This window comes from Mugil cephalus, chromosome 13 (genome assembly GCF_022458985.1).
Source record: "Mugil cephalus isolate CIBA_MC_2020 chromosome 13, CIBA_Mcephalus_1.1, whole genome shotgun sequence".
Lineage (NCBI taxonomy): Eukaryota > Metazoa > Chordata > Actinopteri > Mugiliformes > Mugilidae > Mugil > Mugil cephalus.
The window spans coordinates 19,278,815-19,300,634 of NC_061782.1; the positions used below are offsets into that span (position 1 = coordinate 19,278,815).

A 21,820-nucleotide genomic window follows, 5' to 3' on the forward strand; every position below is an offset into this window, starting at 1 on the left:
AATGGCATGTACCCTTCACTCACATACGCTGAAAAGAGGCAGATGCTGTTGATTTAAGTGAAACCACTTGACTTCTTTCCAGCTTCACAAACACAGAACAAAACCAGCTTGTGTACAGCATGTGTAGTCTATCTGCACGAGTATGTGCATGTGTGCTAAGTGCAGCATTATCAAACGCCGTTATCATTATTTTAATGTCACGGTCATTATAAGTAATAGTCAGGTACAACATCCAGAGAGAGAAGGAGAGCAGGCAGCTAATAGAGGATATTTTACAGTAGACAAGTGTATATGCAGCGTATGTGCAGTGTGTGTGTATGACAGACAGAAGCACATAGTGTGAGAACAGAGTAAATTGGATGTGAAGTTTTGATATTGCAGGTTCTTTTCTCGCCGCAGAGATCCGAGCTGCAGTCACGGGTCTGCGTGTGTGCATGTGCTGCAAGATGTTTTTCTGTGTGGTGCCTTCTTTTCTGCGTGTGTACGCGAGTGAGTGATTGCGTGATAATTGCAGTGGTGGTGGTTGAAGAGTGATGGCTGACCGATTAACGGGCCCGTCATTGTGATGATCACCTGCGAAAAGGTCAAGAACGCGACTTCCACTCCGATTAATTATAGCTCCCATCGGCTGCAGCGGAACCACTGCTGAGAAGAGAGGGGAGCAGGAGAGCGGAGGGGAGTAAGGAAAGAAGAAGAGTCTGGTGTCCATCAGTAACCTATTATGTGTTATAACTTCCCCTGATATCGTTCTTATGCTTGATGAGGGGGTATTATGGAAAAGGAGATTTGTCCAGTGTTGGAGTGGATGTCGCATTTAAAGATGTTATTTAAGTGCTGTGAAGTATGAATCTCTTGCCACTTATCACATCTGAAACTTTACAACTTGATGGAAGTGCAACACCTGAATGAGACGTTATGAAGTGGCAGCAGTCACAGCCAGCCATAATGGATGTTGATAGAATTAATCCTGCAGCTCACTGACCAGTCCAGTTTGGACAGTTTAGTCTTCAGCAAAGGTTTTTATCACATTATCAGATTGTCAGATATTTTGTTACTCCTGTCTCTTTAACATGTCTGGATATCAATTTATTTCACAAATATTGACCAGGGCACAGTTGCCAAACGATACAAATAAATGAAGTAACTGAAGACCTATTTCATGATCCTATTTCAAACCAACAGGATGAGCAGAGTATACAGTAGACCTGTGAAGGATGATAGCGAACGGTTGAAAGAAACAAGTAAAGAGTGTAGAGCACAGAAATGTATTTCACATGCAGACGTGGAAGTAGAATTGTGTTGAATCACCTTTCTTTTTTAATTAGTAGGGCTGTCAAAATTAAGGCATTAATGCAATTCATCCATCTGCAGAGCAGATTGACTCTGAATGTCTCTGGCATCTGAGGCAGTTTGTCCAGGTAGATGTACCGTTGCTCATGCGCAAATTCATGCAGAACATACAGATATAGATGGAAGGCGCTAAACAGCACGTTGGTCTGCTCCTCTTGCACAATGTCAATGACATGAAGTTAGTTTGTCTTAGTAGCTGCTGAAAGAGGAGGAGCGGGGCCTCATTAATGTGGATAAATGTTGGTTTTAAAAAAAAAAAGAAGAAAAAGTTGTTAAGTTGTTCCCAGATGTTCTGTTGTGCATATATATTCCCTTCGTTCTTGAGTCTGTTTGCTCATGCAAAATGCATCGTGATTAATATAGATTAAAAATATTTAATAATATTTAATCATGATTAATCGAAATTAATCTACAACAACCCCGCGATTAATCTGATTAAAAATTTTTATTGTTTGACAGCACTAGTAATTAGTTGTGATCCAATGTTGAACACTGTGATATCTGGAAATGGACATATCAGTGAAGTCTGAGACATCTTGTGCAGAAATAGGGTTGTGTGCCACCTTACATTTGTGTTTGTCTGGCAGACAGAGAAAGAGAGAGCGAGAGGGATTCCTGCAGTGGGCATGTGGGTGGCAGAGCATCTTTGGCACAGATGTTGGCATGTGTGCTTTCTCCAAAATCTGTCCATGTGTGGGCAGTGAGATAAAGCCCTGTTTATGTCTGTGTGAGCTGGTACGCGTGCATGCATGTTTCTGTTTTTTGCAGTACATCCGAGTCATTCTCACACTTTGTGCATAACACACCTCTTTTGTGTCTCACTTTAGCGCTGGCTGTTACTGGGATGGGCACACAGACACGTGTGGAAAAATCTCAGTGTGATGACATGACAGTATCACCCTGAGCAGAAGTTCCAAAATAAGTTCTGGCAGTGCGTTGCACTATTAATAATGTTGAAGCAGCGAACATGTAGAGAAGAGTGCTGGAGGGTGGCTGAAGACTAATGGATCAAGAATGAAGATGTTTGATGTATTATACAAATTCTGTCTCTCCCGTGGGTTTTGTCTGTTTATCCGTCCATTATCACAAGTCAACATTTATTTTGCCATGCAAACCTTGAATCTTCCAAGCATACACACAGAAGTTTTCTAAGTGTTCTTTCTTTTCTTTTGTTTGTGTCTTTTCTCTATCAATATATATTTTTTTCCAGTCTTTCACAACAGCACTTATTTCTTTGATGACCATTTTAGCTCTTAAAATAGTTATATTTGACTCAAAATTGCTCAGAAGCGATGAAATGAAGTCTTTCCTTTGTTGTAGTTGGTAAAGTCCAAATAAAACTCAATTTATTGACATCAGAGATTGTTTCGGTAGAAATGTGATCGGCATGTTTTAACTGTTCACGTTTCATCGAGGTTGCAGAAACGATACCAGTGTTCATAGTGTTCAAGTGTAGAACTAACTCAACAACATCCTCATCAAAAACTCAACAGGTGTCCATTCACTTCAACAGAATGATTCTTTCAAGGCACGCTTAGTGTCTTTGCTAACTCAGCTGCACACACAGTTTTGTTTTCTAAACCGTGTAGTGCTCTGTGGAAGTTTCTGTGATGATCTGGTGTATGTTTTAGTTGTCTATTTTAAGTGTTTGCGCATGCCGTCTTCTATTGGAACACGTTTACAAGTTTGTGTTGGTCTAATCTTAAATGACTTGGTATACAGTGGGAGTGGCATTTCCTGGAAAGCCAGGAACTGGATAAAACAAATTAGTTAAATCCATACAACTATCAGGCAGAACATTATGACCACTTTCCTAATGTATTATCTCCCTTGTGCTTCCAAAACAGAGGTGACTCATCACAGAAAGGACACGGGCCTTCTGAGGGTGTCCTGTGGTGTCTGGTAACAGATTTTTGTTAGTGGGGGTCTTTGGGTCCTATGGGTTGAGGGGAGGGGCCTCTGTGGATCATCCCTCAGATACTACAGTTTGAATCTAGTGAATTTGAAGGCCAAGTCAACACCTTGTGCTGTTTTTCTTGATTTTTTTGAGTTATTCATGTCTGCTACCATCAAGGAGTGACATTGCTATGGGGTGGGGGTGTCTGATCTGGTTTAGGTGGGTGGGACATGTCTAAGTAACATCCACATGAATGCCAGGTCGAAAGTTTCTCATCCAAACCATGAACAAGATGGTCAGTGTTACTTACGGTCAGTGGTCATAATGTTATCCCTGATCAGTGTATATATCCATGTTTTACATAAAAGTGCTGCAGAACATTTAAAGTAAACACAAATCATACTGAATATAATGACTAAAGGGTGATAACACTTGTTAACTGGTTCTGTAATGCATATAAATACACCTTTGCATCTTAACCTTTAAATGCCCCCCCTTGGGAAATTCGACTTCATAGATGATGTCATTTGTTTCCACAGTCTCGCCCTTCCAGCCTTGACGACATCCCATATGTTCACATACATGCAGACAAATATAGCAACGACACTCTTACACGCCCGCGTTGCCTTTTGACCTGCAGCCAGTTCACTGGGCTGTGCTGGGTGGGAGGGGTCAGCGTGAGACAATGGGCCTCTGACAGTCTGGGTGCATCAGGGGTGACCTTAGAGGGGAAGACCACTCATTGTGGGAGTCCATCAATATTAGCTTGACACTATAAAACAGTGAATCCGAGTGACACGGTTTAATAGACTGTGAGGTAGTCCTCAGTCTTACAAGGAGATCGTTTTAAATTTCAGACGTAAAGGGATTATAAGCAGCTGTTGAAAAGGAGATAATTTGAAGTAACCATAAATGCAAACCAGGCAGCAGAGGTGACTTAAATTAATTGAATATCAGCATTTATTTGCTATTAAAAGGTGCCATGCTGCGTTTTGTCTAAGACCAACGGAAGTAAAGTATTAAAAATACAAAGGAATTGAATACAACGTGAACTAAATATCCGTGACAACATTTCACTCAATGTCAGATCTTTATAAACTCACAAGAACTGTGATCACACGTTGAAACAGGAAACAGGTGACAAGTTTATACTGTCCATAAACAAACACAGTTTAAAGTTTAGACAAACACAGTGAAATTAAAACCAGTGTGACTCAGTATTATGGCAGCATTGCTCTTTTTTTCTACATACAATTTATCTCTGTACACCATAAACTTTTATTCAATTAGTATAACCATAAAAGTATAACTGAGAATTCATATATTTGGTCTAATAATCTAAAGGCTTCATCATTTATCTTAATAACATGAGTATGACTCATTTTTTAATGAAAAGTTAATTATATGCTTATATGGGTGGTGTTATTTATAATGTCACAATGTTGCAATAGTAGTTGTGGACATTTATAAAGCAAACATTTTCACAAGTAATGACTTATTTATTCTTGTAACTGTTGCCCTCCGAATGGCACCGTGTCCTTCCCCTCGCCGCAGTGTGCGTGTGGGTTTGTGTGTGTTTCAGCTCCTGCCTCCACCCAGCGGGCTCACTTCCTTGTTTTCACTGCCACACACTTTTCCTGTGAACTGATATCTGTGGCAAAATAAACCAAACAGAAACCTCTCACCTTTCAAGTCACATAAACTTCAGACGTCTGTCTGGCCTTGAAAGAATAATAAACTTAAGACGCATGTACACGTATCCTTGTTTTGGTAACAGTTTCAAGAGGCAATTTCCGTGCTAGTATTTTTCTTTTCTAATAAATTTGTACCCTAAATGTTCTAGACAGAAATTAGGCTGTCAAGCTGCATTCAGTAATTTTAACAGGTAAATACACAAAAAAGAAAACAAACGCGTCAGCGTGGGCATAGCTGCAGAGAGGAGACTTTGTTACAGGCACCCGTCGTTCCTCTCAGGGGTCAGAGGATTTTGAATGAGGAAAAGGTCAGAGACTGTGATGGGAAGGTGGACACCAGATTGCCACTCCACTAGCCAGTTGGACGGATGTGCAGGATTATGTCAAATCTGCGCTGTATTGTTGCGTTTTAGTCAAATTACTCCTCTCTCATCTGTGATAATAGGTACACACACACTCATACTCGTAGTGTACTTACTTGCATAATGGATTGAAATTTGTCATTGTGAGTAGATAGACAGGTGTTACTTTGTTTAGAAGGATTTGGGCCCGTGTGTGTGGGTGTGGGTGTTAGCGTGTGTTTGTGTCGTATGACTGTCCATTCACATCTAAATGAAGGGCATGCTTATGGTGGTTTTGTGTTTATAGCAGGGCTTAGACAAGGGGCCAGTTGTCGTGATATTACTGAAACATACAGCACATTTAATACACGTTTGTACACTGTCGGTTTTCACGCTGTAATTATGTCTGTATTAAACCCACAGTTTTATTTCTGCCTCAGAAATGTTCTTGTATTACTAAAATGAATAAGACAATGTGGACAAAATGAACTGGAGGATGAGGGATCTCACAGTTTGTGAAGATTCTATTAACGTAATTTATTAGCGTCCAGGACTCTTGGTGACCAGGGTTTGACTTTGATACATTCTTGGTAAATTTGAACCGTCTGAAGGAGGTAAAGATTATATGTATTATAGATCACACTGGAACTTCATTTAGCCACTATTCCTATAGGGCTGTGACACACTGAGCTGATGCTCTGCCGCTGGTGGCCTACACTTTTGGCACTAGCTTTTCAGGATGACTTAATAAACTGTAGAGCAACTTATCAACATGACGAGGCCAGCTCTCTGCAACCGTTTGTTGCAGGCTATTTAAGTTGCACAAATTGTAAATCGAACATATAACTTGATCCAACCCGTGAGTTTTTTTTTACAGTGATGGAATCTACAAGACCGCATGAGGTTTTAAATGTCTAATTTAAATGTAGAAAAAGATACACCATTAAACACAGTTTGCTAGATGGTGTTTGGCTCTGTTTTGGTTTTACCAGGGTATTGTTCTTAGCAGCTGTTAGTGCAGTATGGCTTGTGGTTCTTATATAACACTTCAGTTACACTGTAACAGCATTTCAACATGTGGAAACCTACTGTCTGTACAACCATTTAATGCAACTAAAACTAACCAGAAATGCCAATCAATGGATTTTTTTTTCTTTTTTTTTTTGGCATTTCAGCCTTTATTTGACGGGGCAGTGGAGATGGACAGGGAAATTGGGAGGCAGAGAGGAGGCTTGCAGGAAAGGGCGCCCGATGCGGGATCTGAACCAGGGTCGCCTGCAATGAGACGATATTACAGGAGTTTCTAATTTCCGTGTACACACAGGGTGGCCATCTTGGTAGTGCCATAGTCAGTGATCCGACTTTGGGGGCGGTCCAGTTTAAAATTCCGACTCAGAACTTGGAAAAAACTTCCAACTTCTGAGTAAAAATGAAAAACAGCATGAGTCCTGTCCTACTGTCCATCATACATTAACACTGTAATGACTTCAAATAAGGTACTAGAATTATTTTAATGCAGTTCTAATCATATAAAGTGTGATGTTGTACACATGGAGCATGTCAGCGCTCCATGTACAATGTTGCCAGTTAATAAGGTTTGGTGTCCATCGGTGGCTGGATTCTTATGCACTCATTAACTTCAGAGTGCACATGTCAGGTACCTCAGTAAGAGTGTGTGTGTGTTTACCGTGGGTGATGGTATCTGTGCATGTTGGGTTTTCTGCATTCTCCTCAGTGCCTCGACAGCGAGCCAAGGTGAATACCCACAGAAACTCAGACGTAAACAAAAAGGAAGAGCATCTTACTCATGCAAATTGTTTTTTCCCCTCTTTCTGTCGGTGGGTTTATCCGTAAACAAAAGAAAATAAATAGCCTGCAGCTTTATCTGGAGCTGCTATCGTACGAATGCATTCTAACCTGACTCTCCCTCTCCCTCTCAGTTTGTTCCTCGACCAGTACCGAGCCAGCCTGGTTGATGCTATAAGGAGATTACTGCAACCCAGCGTAAGTGTGTCTGCATGTGTTTGTGTTGCCTCCGCGTGTCTACTGTACATATCTCTGCTTATCCCCTTCCTCTAAATCACCTCCCACTCTTCTCAATCATAATTAGGCTTTGCCCAAAACCCAATACACATTAATCGCCTGACAGGATTAATATCATGTAATGCTTTAATGCTTATTATAAGCAACTTGAATGCATCGCTCTGATCTCCTTCTCTCTCTTCCCTTCCCTTCCCTTAATCATAAATCCGAGGGAACTTCTCCCTTTTGGCCTCGAGATAAGACCCCATGCTGTGACAGCCAAAGCAAATGGGGGGGAAAAAAGCAAAAGGCTGGAAGAGATAGGGTTGAGATTTCTATTCATCTGAGAGAAGAGGGGTGTGTTTTAAGTACAGAGGCCAGAGAATATCTGTTTATGAAAAAGGCGAAAATGGCACCGAACTGAAAGCAATAGGGAGAAGAAGAAGAAAGAGGAGAGAGAATGTAGAAGAGGATGAGGGGGAGAGGAGAGGTGGATGGGAAAGTTGGAAGGACGGGAGGAGAGGACGGGAGTAAATGACCAACTATGAGGAAAAATTGAGACAGGAGGGTGGAAAACTATCCTAACACGCATCTAGTTTAACATCTTTCATAACTGTCAGCCCACACATCCGGCTTTTTTGTCAACAAAGAAGAAAAAAAAAAATTAACAAAATTCAAGCGAGGCGTCTTAATTTCTCTTAATAATCCATTGTGAGGTGACTTGACTTGAACTACGTTTTGCAAAAGAAGTAGTCATCAGTATGAAAAGTACTGACCACGGGTTCAACCAGCAAGTGAGATGTTGCATTTGTAATTTTTAAATGTCACTGTTATGTCAGTAAATGCTGTCAAACACCTCAAATGAGATTCCATTTTACTGGGGTCGGTGCAGAAATTTCAGAGACAAAACTGAGCACATAAACAAAACCAGGTACCATTAGGGTCAAGTACAATGTAGTTTTGGTTTCCTAACTATTTAAATCCAGTTTCATTATTACCTGTATTGCGAACGGCAGCAGTAACTAGACAAAAATGAATTCATTATTGAATGAATTAATATTGCGGATAGTTGCCAGCAGTGACGCTCACATTTTAGGCTGCTGTTGAAGCTGCTGTGGCCGAATGTTGCCAGATATCAGACGTGACATCTGGCCATTGTTGTACATCTGTGTGTTAAGTCTCTCTTCATGGCTCTCTCTTTAATCCAGAGGAGATAATTCGGGGGCTAATATGATTTGAGTGTCGTCCATCAGACTGTCGCTGCCACAACAAGCTTTGCCAAATATTTAATAATTTGCTAAGCTGATTAAACAATTAACAGAGCAATTAATTCTCTCATCTAATGGCTCTAATTTGTTGTTTCTGACAAAGGTGGTCCATCCGGCAGGCTGGATCCCCTTAATCAGCTGATTAGCGCTGGGAGGAATGTTGTCTGTTTGTTTGCGTTTGCTGTGTTTTTAGACAGAGAACGGGCAAGTGGATATGCAGATGAAAAATCATCTGTCGTGCACAGTGATCTCGCTGTCTTCGCCGCGTTTGATGTTCTTTTAGCTTGTGTTGTGGCTCTGTGCGTTTCATTGTGTTTGTTAGCTGTATGCGTGTGAGCGTCCCTCTTTGCTCCATTTAATTAAAACAATAATAACATGATCAACATGAAATAAAACTGAAAGCTGCAGGATTTCAAAGAAACTTTGAACCTGTTGGTAATCCTCTTAGTATTCGCAGGATGTCTGTGATGCACACACTTTCTTTCTCTGTATTTCTCACACGGACACAAAAACAGCATCACATACTCAAGTAGACACATTTACACGTCTACGCGTGTGTGTTCACATTTCCAGGATTGATTGGATTAGCAGAGCTTTACCTTTCAGCTTTTTTTCTTTTTTTTTAGCTTATCATCTAATATGTTCCGAGAAGAAGACGCACTAGCAGCCAACTCTGTGTGTGTATGTGTCTTTATGTGTGAAACATCTGAGAGCTGAGGTGTGAAGTATGCTAGAAATGTACCATGTCCGCTGTCCATTAAAGAACTTGCCCTCCTCTCGTCCTGTTTTCCACGCAGGGTACGGCGTTGGTGTTCGCTCCACTGCGAGGTGAAACCCTTAATGTGTTTTGTCAACTGGCCCAGCAGGCTGGACTCTCTGTCTCTCAACACCAGCAGTATGATGCTCAGGTCTGGGATGTTCACTTGAAGGTAAGAACCATGTCCAAAAATGAGAAAGACATTTAGTAAGACTCCAAAGCCCTGAAGATCGACCCATGTTTTGGTAAAAAAAAAATAAAAAATAAAAAAATACTTCTAACTTACTGGCAAGATTTCATAGAATTCATTATAAAAGCATCTTTCTGACTTTACCACTTTCTGGAGTTTCAAATCAAAAGGCTCTTTTGGACCTTTTTCAAAGTTCCTGGAACTGCTTGGAGAAGTTTGCACTGTTTTTTTTTTTTTTTTTTCAGTTGACATTATAGATGGTAGTATGCACTGATGTCACTGCCACCTGGGGCCACACCCCTCTGAGTGGCAAAAACATGGTGAAATGTATCAGTAAATACAGGCAGACCAGGGAAAATGTGGATTATCAGGTCAAATTAAGGGCAACTGGACTCAACAATGATCCATACAAACTAGTATGGATTTGGAAAAGTAGATTAGCCTCAGTTTCTGTAAGCTTAAGTTAGTTTTAAGTCATTTCAGTTATGATAAATGTAGCTAAATAAAAGATGCTAATGCTAAGAGCTTTACTGAGCAGTAACGTTAGCCATGCAATACTGTAGCGTCCAACCAGCCACTACAGTACAGAGATTAGTGATCACTAATATTCCGTTGATTGTTTTATCGTTGTTTATTGTTTACTGAAATAGTTACTGTCGGCCGTAACTTCGCCAAAACAGGCAACATCCACAAACTTCTCTGACAGGCCTCCAGAATTTAACTTAAGAAGTAACTTAAGTCATATTTTTCATCAAAAAAAAAAACAGCATAAATTAATATTACCTCCAACTGCTTTTCAAATCTGCTGGTACAGGCACGACAGCTCTTATTTTTATTTAGCTTTACAGTCCAGACACTATTAAAACCTATCATTCAAACCAATGCTGCTAATCTCCATGCTCAACTGTCAATTTTTGCCACTCAGTGGCCGTAACCACGGAGACTTTGCTTACAGTGACATCACGCGCATACCCTTTATGGACACTGAGAACAATCACAGTTCTTACAACTTTGTATGGTCTTTTTTGATTGGTCACATGAATGCACCACGGCAACCGCCAAAAATATGTAAAAAACAAATTAACATAACATAAAGCAATCCTTCTTAATGTTATCCCTGAGAGATGGAACAAAACATAAAAGAAGTTTTAATGAGTTTTATACATCAAGTGATACTTAGACCTATCCTGCATTTGGTGGTGTGAATGCTCAAGTAGTCTCTAGAAGTGAAAGCCCCTGAGATTTTAAATTGGGACCATAACTCAATGAACAATTAAAATAGAAGTATATCTGTTATATCAGACCACTGTGATACATACAAACAGTTGTCAGTTTGTCTTATTACTCTAGTTTCATTGCATATTCATGAATCCCAACTTTAAAGCTATTCCTTCCTAAGGTGGCTATAGCATAACGCAAAAAAGCCTCTACAGTCCTCCTGTGCGACAGCGAATTAGGATTGGTATATTAAAATAAACTGATTAAAAAAATCTTTTTATATTTCTTTGGTTAAAAAAAATAGCTGCATCTTTTGCTACTCAACAAAGAAACCAGCAGCAATCCAGGTTGTGTAATATGCACTTAATCGAGACGAACGGATTAGCTCGTCCGTTGTGTAGAGTCACTTTGTGAGACACACCGCAGCAAAAACAAGCTGCCTTAACCTGGCACCGCTAGAATGAGAGAGGGAAGGAGAGAAAAGGCGGCTGAAAAAGAGAAAGGAGCGACAGAAAGCACATGAGTAGGCTGTGTTAAAAGAAGTGGTGTCCAGCTGTTAACTCCATTACACACACAGCTACAGAAGAACAGGACAGCGAGGAGTGGGCTAAATTGGTGCGCGCACGTTCACCTACACTGGTGGGAGAATTGGACAGACTGGCCATTAAAGTGCCTGTTAAAGTGGCCTGAACCTCAGCGAGCAAAATCTCACCCTTCCTTTTCTCTCCGTTCCTCGCCAACTTTAACATGCACAATCACTTTTATATTCTGATTGAGCCATTTTAAACACGTAAGCATTTATTTACAGAGGGGCCCGACTCCAGACAGGCTCGTGTTATTTGGAGAAAGCCAAACCAATATTGAACATGAATCAGGATCCTTTGCCAATTTTGGAAAGGTTTTTTTCTGAAAACCCTGGATGAAACTTAACCCTCTGGTTGATGGATAACAAGTAGTTAGCATCAGCAACTATATGTTGGAGGAAATACACAGGTCAGGAATAACATTATGACCACCTGACCACCATATTGTTTAGGTCTCCCTTGTGCCTCCAAAACAGTAGGGTTAGGGGTAACTATTAAAACATTTTGCCAGTGACAGATTGGGGATAAAGTTCAAACATCTGTTTCCCTTTTTACTTAAAAGTAAAACACTTGATTTATAAATATGTCAGACACGGCATTGCATCAGATGAAAACTAGTCAGTGCTTTTGGTCCGAGGTGGAGTAAGGGTCATTTAAAGAGGGGACACCAAACAGTGGAGTCAGAGAGAAGCAAGGAAGGAAGAGAAAAGTTGAAAGGGATAGGTTGAAATAAAAAAAAAAGTAGCCTCAGTGGAGTTAAAGTGGATGCCAGGATTGTCTTAAATTTTAAAGAGGTACACATTTGTTGAGGAAAAAAAAAAGCTTCAGAGAGTATCGATCGGGCCTTGAGTCCACGGTCTACAGCCGTTGAATTCTAATGGTTCAGCACCTCAACTGCTTGGGGAAATTGCCACTTAGACCTGGGTTAGTAATGAGAGTTGCTTGACAACAGCATGTGTGGCTGTGAATAGTGAAGTCCAGACTAAAATTGATGTGTGATATTGAAAAAAAAAAAAAAAAAACATCAACCTGAAATTATGCCTCCTTTTCTTTGGAATGTGAGGGGACTGTCGGAGCACTGGGCTCGCTCTTGAAATTCACACTTCTTTCTGTGTGACACACACACACACATACACACACACACACACACACACACACACACATTACAGGGTCAGGTGCTATGTGCGGATATCAGGACAACTTGAAGTGCCCCCCTCACATCTGAGGGTGATTAAGTCTCCTCTGCTTATCTTCTGATGAACACTCTGAACAACCCCTGTGTGAGTTTTTTTTTTGTGTGTGTGTAGGTGTCTGACTGACCATTGTGGATACACACAAACACACACACACGTGCACGCTGTGAACGCCGCTAAGAAACAAGCTATATCACAATCCCACACAGACCAGACATCACTCAGACAGCATATTGGCTAGACATTACACACAAACACACACACCGCACGATGATATCACGGTGAAACATACACTACCTCTGCGTGCGCGCACAGACACACACGCACAATACAAATGAGCAGCTGCTCCTCATTTGCACTTCAGATTATTCTTCAGCTATATTTACTTGCAGCGAGTGGACCAGAACAGAAGAGAAATGCATATCTGAACCGACAGCGGACCACACACTATGGATTTTCTGTCACCGTGGCTTAAAACAATCAAACACGTCTCCACCAGAAGCATGTGTGTACATTGTGATAGGAAACTGGTGCTGAAAAGCTCTGCGATTCCACGTATTTAGCAAACCAGCTGCTGAAACATCTCCGGCTTGTAAGCAAATACTCACTTGCGGTTACGCTAAATTAACTTTTACAGCCTCAATCTTTAGATTATGTTTAGTTGAATGAGCAAATTTGTAAGTAAATATTTAAATATGTTGTCTTCACCAGTAATTTATATTGCAATTAAAAGAACATAGTGAAAATAAATCAGTCATCATTGCACCTTTTCATATTTTATTATTTGCAGTCATGTTTTATTTTATTTTATTGGTTTATTTGTCAGGGGCAATGCACGTTAAGAAATGATAAATTGTAGGTACAATAAACCATAAATGAGCCAGAATTAGCCAAGAGGCTAGTTTTCATCCTAAATAGGCTAGACAAACATTAGGGCATTAACACTCATCAACATATTGTTGCAGGATTTAATAAGGAGTGAAGATTCATATTGAAATGTGTTTCAACATGTAAGCGCTCAAACATAACTCTTCTCATTTCTGTTGGTTTTCTGCTACTTCCTGGTTGTAATCATGAGCATGGAAAACAGATCTTTATTAACCCGTATGACGAAGCCGATGTGACACCACTGGAAGCCACGGAATAACTACGCCAAGCCCTCATCAAATCAAGCTGGCAACACCCTCCGATCAGAATCTAAACTTGTCTATCGCCCAGGTGGTGCGTTCGGAGTCCCCTCTCGTCGTCTCACGACGACTCATAAGCTCCTCCATCTGGCACAGACGCTGTTAAACATGTAACTCCCGGCCGCTGCGAATATTCCGGCCTCCCTCGCTGTGCCAGGTTCTGACACACGTCAGATTTGATTTTGTTTGGAGTACGCTGCCAGCCGTAATGTTTGCTTTGCATGTGTTTGTGTGAAGAGTGAGAGCGGCGAGTGTTTTCAGCCGGTCTTTACAAACCTTCTGCAGACCCCCGGCTCGCCGCTCTGCAGTTTTCCAAACATGCGCACACTTTCGCCCTCTGACACAAATACACTCAAGGGACTGCCGACAGCAGGCAGGCAGAGGCAGGAAGGCAGGCCCGGTGTGCAGTGGTTTGTGTGTGTGTGTGTGTTAGAGTGTGAGTTTAAGGCGTGTGCTGGGACGGGCAGACAGGGCCAGCGCGTTATCCTCTTATCCCCACTGTTGTGGAATAGAGAGGCAAGCAGCTGGAGGGACTGCAAGCAGCCTGATAATGCCAGCACTATTTTCTAACCCGCCATCTTAATCTTGTTACTCAAATGGTTGTGAAGAGAGAGTCATGAATTTTAATTTCTCTCAAACGCACACACACACACACACGTGCAAGAAAAGGGTGTGCGCACATGTGTACTTCCCCCGTCTCTCTCACATGCATAAATAGTATCCCCACTGAGTCCATGCACTCACACTCTTTTCCCTGCCTCCTTTTTTTTCTGTCTCCCTGTTTCTCTCTTCCTCACCCCCCCTCAGCTGCCTGCCCTTTCCCCCCTCCTCCTTTTCTCTGAAATATCTTCCTTCTCCGCTCTCCCTCCCTCTGCTCCCCTCTATCTTCCCATTTCCTACATCACGACCCACTTCTCTATTTATTCAAGCCTGTCCTTCTATCCCTTCCTCTACTCATCTCTCCATCCACCCAATCCCTCGTTCTCTGTTTCCTAATCCTGCCGAGAGAGACCCCAGACATCCGGTTCATCCGTCCCTCCCTTGTCTCAGAGCCCCCCCACCCAACCACCCACCCACCCCCTCCTCCTTCTTTTTCCACCTTGTTCACTTTCTTTTTTCGGTCCACACCAGCAGGGCGAGAATAAACGAAAAGGAAGAAGAAAAAAAAAGGAGCAGGCAGAGAAATGGCGAGGAAAAATGAGAGCCACGAGAGGGGGAGACAGAAGCTGGTGCAAAAGTGGCAATAAAATAAATGACTTGCACCTTGGAAACGAAAAAAAAAAAGAGAGAGAGAGAGAGAGAAAAGATTGTGGGGGGGTGGGGGGTCGGGTTGAGAGCCGATTTAGCCAGCCACCCATGAAGCTGATTAGGCAGCCTGCGATCAGGAGGAACAGCTTTGCTTGTTAAACTTTTCACCTCTGCAGCTCTCAGCCCTCACCGTGTTAAAACCCTCCCCTCCCTCCCTCTCTTCCTCCCTCCTTCTCTATCCCTCCATCCCTTCATCTATCGCGTCCCCGCTCCTTCTGCCTGGTAGAATTTGAATGTGAATGCTGGCCGCGGTCCCCGTAGCAGGCTTAGCACCGGGGGCAGGCAGCTGCCCCTCCACGCCCAGCCACCCCCCGGGTCGTCCGCTCTTGCTCTCTCTGCCGCCCTCTATCTCCCGTCCCTCTCCGGGGGGTCACGGGTTCAACCACCGGCCGGTGCCTGGAGGGATGGCTACAGGAAGATAACGCACATAAAGGGCACCAAGGGAGAAAGGCAGGGAGTAAAGGGGACCGGGGGGGATTTGTTCAAAATCAACAAAAAAAAAGCAGAGACGAAAACAGAAAACGGGAGAATGGAGAGAGATGGAGAGGAGTGTAGACTTCACACTTTCACAGGACAAGGTGTCGGGGAGACGTGTGATGGGACGTGAGAGAGGTGTGTCGATGTGAAGCGGAACCTCAGGTCGCCATTTAAATCACACACACCTCCTGCTCTCTGGAGGTGGGGGCATTGAGGGCTGCAGGTGCAAAGCACGTTCAAGAACACCACCTTCCTCTGATCTGACACCCGTATACACCCGACACGTACACTACCGGTCAAACGTTTTAGAATGCTCAAATATTTCTTTCTTTTTTTTTACTGAAATGTATGAAGTTTAATGTCTCATTTTACTCTGAAATTAAAGCATAAACCAAATAAACAACTGAAGTTAAAAAAAAATAAAATCATGGAATCAATATAAAACCCAAAACCAATTCTAAACTTTCGACTCCATCTTGGTCTGATTAACATGCGAACACACTTGTGACAATCTTTCTTTCTTTCTAAAATGTAAATCAAATATTTTTCAGAAAGAATTTTGCACCAGTGCATCACAAACCAGCTCCATGTGGTTAAAGTCTAGAGACTGGGCCATGGTCCACTCCACGTGTCCAAGCTTTCCATTGTGTTTTTATCCTGAAATAGTTCTGTTAGAGCTTGGACTAAAGTTTTGGGTCATTATCTCGCTGTAGGATGAAGCCCTGACCAACTGTACCAGAGGATACTGGGTGCTTTTGAGACCCTCTGTCACTTTCTTAAGTTGTAGAAATACAGCTTTTACAATTTAATTATAAAACACACATTACATATAAAACTATATCTTTAGATACTGAAAACTAACAAACTGCGGACTGAAATCATGATTCAGTATAAAATAACCTAAAGTGAGTTTTCAGTACATTATAATAGGTTTGGATCAGGTGCATAGTGCTTATAAGGCACTGACAGAAGCGAATTTGGGGTCAGTCTCAGTTTCTGTTTGTTGTGAGCGCTTTTCACACTGTTCTCCGCTGTCCTGCTCTCACCCTACACGCGCGTACGCGCACGCCGACAGACAATCGCACTCTCACATGAGCAGACCCACTGAACTCACTTTCATAAGTCTCTGATCATTTGGCCAGACGCTGAGCGAGCTGATTAACTGGTGCATGCCCGAACTGCCAAGTCTGCTCACGGGGGCACTGAGTGGGCACCACATGGGCGCCCCGCAGTGATGCATGTGCATTTGAAAGTGAGAGTGTTTTGTGTGCGCAGGGATTTTCCCGTTAGAGCTGAAACTATTATTGAATTAACAGACTGACTGATAATTGTTTGACAACGACGCTGATGATGAACCATTGAGATCGTTTTTAAATGCAGATTTTGCAGCCTTCTCTCGTCTCACATGACAGTGAACTGAAAGTCTTTGAGTGCCACCCAGATGGATGGGCAGAGAAGCACATTTTTCACTGTTTTCTGAAGGTTATAAAACAAAAACTGTTACTAATTGGGAGTTTGTTTCAGTCCTAATGCTCAGATTAGTGCAATGTGATACTGCTTAATACTGCTGGTAGTTGACGGATTCAAGTAGCATTGTGTTTAAAATAATAAAGAATGGGGTATGTGTCCTCTGCATAAGTACAGCATATGACCAACTAATGAGTTTAATTTGTTTAATATTGGGAGTAAAGTTTAACCTCGATCTACTTTGTCACTGTTTTTCTTGACTGGGGTTTCAAATCAAAAGTCCTCTGAGAGAATAAAACATTTAAAATCGGTACTTTTGCTTGGTTACGGTTAATTGTGTGATGTCTGAAATCAAAGGAAAAAGGTGCAAGGATAAGATTTAACAAAGGACCTAAAGAGAGGATTCACACCAAAATAAAAATTTGATTTCTCATTTTGCACGATTTTCCTCGGGCCTTTTGTGCTATTTATTCATCAATTAGAGGACTGGTCTGCCAGCAGAGGGAATTTAACACAATAGAGAATCTCTCTAAACGAGGCCATGTCCTCACTAAAGTGAGTAGTTTAATATCACCAGTTTTATGTTTCATCTGTCACGCCATAAAGACTGTTAAAGGTGCTCTGAGATACCACGAACACTGCACTTGAGCCAACAGTTTTACAGCAGTTTAGGTAAAATTGCAGAATTTTCGGCCGCAAATTAATTTTTTAAAAGAATTTAACTGTGGCCCAATCTCATCTGCAACAAAGATCCTCCACCTGTGCCTTTGAGGCCAACCTTGATTTCTCCTTATTAGTGACACAAGTTGGCAAATCCAGATAAAGACCACGTGACTGTCTGATTAACACTGGTCGTCAGTGGCTTCATGACTGTCTTTTGTCACAGTGAGACATGGTCGAATCATAATGGCACTAGTGAAGGCCTCACTGTGTGGAAATGCGACTGTGGCTGCACCAGGCCAAGATGTTGCAAGAAGCAACAGCTACACAGCACTCAGCTTGTGGTGCCCAAAGACTAAATATATTAGAAATCTAGACGTCATGGCGCTGTTGAGAAAACCCACCAAATGTCCCACTGCCCAAAACATTGAGAGCACGTCCAAAACAATGTCGATGGATAAATAGCACAATAATCCAGAAGAAAAATATGTATATTTGAATTTGCGGTGAGCCTTGGTACAAAATTCTCATAACGTATTCAGCATCTTGAATCCGAAGGAAATCCTGAAAGATATTCCACTGACTAAAATGCTGTCGCATTTGTGCCTTTCAGATGCTGAGAGAAGGAAAAGAAGCGTACGACGAGAACATCCACTATCCTATCCTCCTCACCTTGACCAAAGGACCTCAACCTGTCAGCCTCACTCAGTAACTTGAAACAAGTGAGCCCTCAGCCGTTCACAGTACCACTCTGCATTTCCACGCGTTTGAGGGGAGTTGGAAATAGTCTGACTTAAGTTTTTTAACCATATGCCATTACGCTTATAGAAAATACTCGCTCATCCGGGCGGCAATTTAATCAGCTGGCCTGTCATTACATAAGCTGTTGACAGCCGGTCACTCATCACTTTGTGCTAATCGTCCATCCAGGAACGACACTGTCAAACAGTCAGACCTGCCAGGTAACCAGTCAGTACTGCCTGGCATTCAGTGACCTCACCTGGCTCCTAAATGACCAGTTATCCATCCATTCATTCATTCATTCATTCAGTCAGACAGGCCAGTTTGTTATTTAGTCAGTTATCATGGACCTTTCCTCCAGTCCTGCTACAGGTGTTCGTTATTCAGTCAGACAGTATTAACCTTTGTCACTGTGTTTCTGGCCCCAGCGTGGAGGTCAGCTTTAATTCATTAACTGTCACAGGCTGTGGAGCAGCTCGCAGTTTCCTCAGTGTTTCCCCACTTAATTTCTTTTAATGCAACTCATTCAGCCCAGTCAGAGGTCAACATTAAAAACTTCTTTTGTCCATTACTTACAACAGTGCATTAACATATTAAGCCGCGTTCAGACTGAGAACCGATTGTTGCTGCCCAGGAGCTACAGATTGCATAGTACAGAGCGATATTGCCATGGGAACAAGTAGTCCCCACTGAATTGCTCTGCAACTCTGTTGGTTTTATAATCTGTTCTGCAGCTATGTGCTCTGATCATACCGCTCCAAAAACCTCAAATTCCTGCTTTAATCTTAATTTGTGACAAAGCTGCAGCTGATCAAACCCCTCACACATATGTGCGACTTGGATCCACTGTGTCTCCTGTCACGAGTCCTGCAGCTTGTACTGACAGTGCAGGGTATCAAACTAAACCGGCACTGACAGCTTAAAAGTGACCGATGCGACTGTCAGCAATCAGATCCTGTGGCAGCTGCTAAACGCTGCTAAAAGCTCCTAGTCTGAACATTCAGGAAGTGTGTGTGTGTTTAAAGGGAGAAGCAATACATGCACATTGTAACTGTAAGTTGAACTGACTCACACAGTGCGATTTGCATTTATTGATAAGCGACCCCAATACTGTGGAATGACCTTTTTTGTAAACCTAACGTCCACTGGGTGCAGACCGTCTACTGCAGTTCTAGCCTGTGTGTGAATGTCCACCACGCTGCGTCTCAGAGTTCACGCCAGCCGGATCTATTTTTGCTGTTGCTGCTCAGTATTTAAAGCTACACTGAAGAATCCTTTATATTAAACAGTGTGTTCATGTATTGATTAATTTAGCCTTACTTTTTGCTGTATATAAGTTTTCTTTGTTTGTTTTTTTGTCACCTCCCTGAGGTGTGAAGGATTTTGTGTTCCTGCTAATTTGCAAAATAGAGGAAGTCGACAAAAATGCCAAGTCAAATGAGTGAAATACGGCCAGGAAGTATTTATACCACACTGATCTTAAATGGGATGCAATTTTGTTTTCTGCATGCATGGCAAACATAAAAAAAAAGAATCTTGTGTTTCCAAACTAAATCGGAAAGAGGAACATGCTGCAGTCACATCCAGCAGACATCCCAAGTAAGAACAGGATTTTATAGATACATTCAGTGCAAACGTTCTCGAACGTCCCTCAGCTTCCTAATACCTTCAAGAGCAAACATACCTAGACGTATCAGACCAACCGCTTCCGCGTCTTCTTCTGGCACATTTTTTTCTTCTTTCAAACTAACCTCTCTTACTCAGGTCTTTTCTTGTGCATTCACCTGTTTCCTTTTCCCTGTGGTGTTACGAAAGCGGCAAGTGGTCCGCGGCACAAAGGTGTTTCCATATTTCACTGTGATCCATTGCTGTACACAGCCAAGACGCTATGCAGAATCTAAAAGTGGCTGTTGTTTACATTCCTCATATTACAAAAAAAAAAAAAAAAAAAAGAATAAAAAAAAAAATCCAATACAAGTACTTCGGTTTAAAGAAAATCAAGCCAGTTTTATCAGTGGACTCAGCTTTGAGGATTTAAATTGCATTGTTGCCACTGCAAACATTTAGAAGGGTGTTTTATTACATGTTTATTTGGAATGTGGTTTTCTGTACACAGTTAATATACGTGGGCTAACATATAAATATCCTCCGAAATCCGACTTTATCACTGTCCTGTGTGGCGTCACAGACATGTACAGTATCTGGCTTCACTGTTTTCTACTTAGTTGCTGCTTCCTGCAACATTGCAGCCTCCGTCTGCTGTGATGTCCCATTTTTACACAGTGAGGCCTTCACTAGTGTCATTATGATATGACCATGTCTCACTGTGACATAAGGCAGTCAAGAAGCCACTGACGGTCAGTGTTACTCAGACAGTCGTGTGGTCTTTATCTGGATTTGCTGACTTATGTTGGAGAAATGAAAGGAGAAATCAAGGTTGGCCTCAAAGACACAGGAGGAGAGCCTGTGTTGCGGTCAAGCGGATGTCTCAACTACCACTGTGTTATCGTTTTGATTATTAAACTAAATTCTTAAAAAAAGAAAAAATAATAATAATTTACGGGCCATGTTAACACTAATTTGGATCAGTTTCAGTGTTCTCTGTCGGCCTTCAAAGGAGAAAATGCTGAATTCTGCAATTTTCAATGAAAAAGGGAATTTGATTCCCTGCATTTTCTTTGTGCAGGGACATCAAGCCTTATCAAAAAACCTAAAAAAAAAACTATTATGTGGTCTGGTGTAAAACCGTTGGCTCAAGTGCCCCATTCATGGTGTTGTAGAGTACCTTTAACACAACATAAGACACACAAAACTGTAGGTACCTTAGAGAAATATTTCAAATTACCCACTTTAGTGTGGACATGGCCTCATTTTGTGAGATTTTCCATTCAGTGTGTTACTGTGCTTTACTGTATTGTACTGAAAGTGGATTGAATGTACTTTTTAGTCTACGAGTGTATGTTTTTTGGAGTGGAACGAATAAAAATAAAGACGTTTTCTTGAAGAAATGTTGACTTTTTTTGTGTTAAACTGTCAATCTGAAAATAAAATTATTTAATGAACAAAAGCAAAAATAATTCTATTGGAACACACACAAATATTTCACTAATCTTTTCAAATTTCATGAACTCAAACAAATATCAATTAGATGTCCGTAATGAATATATGATTATTTAATAAACTACTTATTTGGACGTGGTCGACAAAGCTGCTGTGAAAATTGTGGGTGTTCCATTATTATAAATGGAGTGTTAAACGCTCGCAGATATAGTAAAGTTTTCTTCAGGCCCAGATTGTCTGTGGCCCTTGTTTCAAACACAATGGTGTCCTGCAGGCTAAGCTGTTTCCAGACAAGGTAACACACACATGCGCTCACACACATACACATATATCAAGCCCAGGCGACGGTCTACCCCTCCACATGAAGAAAGGAGAGAGGGATAAAGGAGGGAGGGAAGGCAGCTAA

At 41.7% G+C, this 21,820-nt stretch overlaps 1 protein-coding gene across 1 annotated transcript in view; it reads left to right on the forward strand.

The window, feature by feature from the left end:
• Nucleotides 1-21,358, forward strand: part of camkmt (calmodulin-lysine N-methyltransferase) — a 106,382-nt gene extending 85,024 nt beyond the window's left edge. The window contains exons 9-11 of the mRNA XM_047603816.1: nucleotides 7,223-7,286; nucleotides 9,370-9,501; nucleotides 18,227-21,358. Coding sequence (XP_047459772.1) covers nucleotides 7,223-7,286; nucleotides 9,370-9,501; nucleotides 18,227-18,325 — 295 coding nt within the window. The 3' untranslated portion in view covers nucleotides 18,326-21,358. The remainder of the gene's footprint in view (nucleotides 1-7,222; nucleotides 7,287-9,369; nucleotides 9,502-18,226) is intronic.
• Nucleotides 21,359-21,820: the final 462 nt, after the last annotated feature.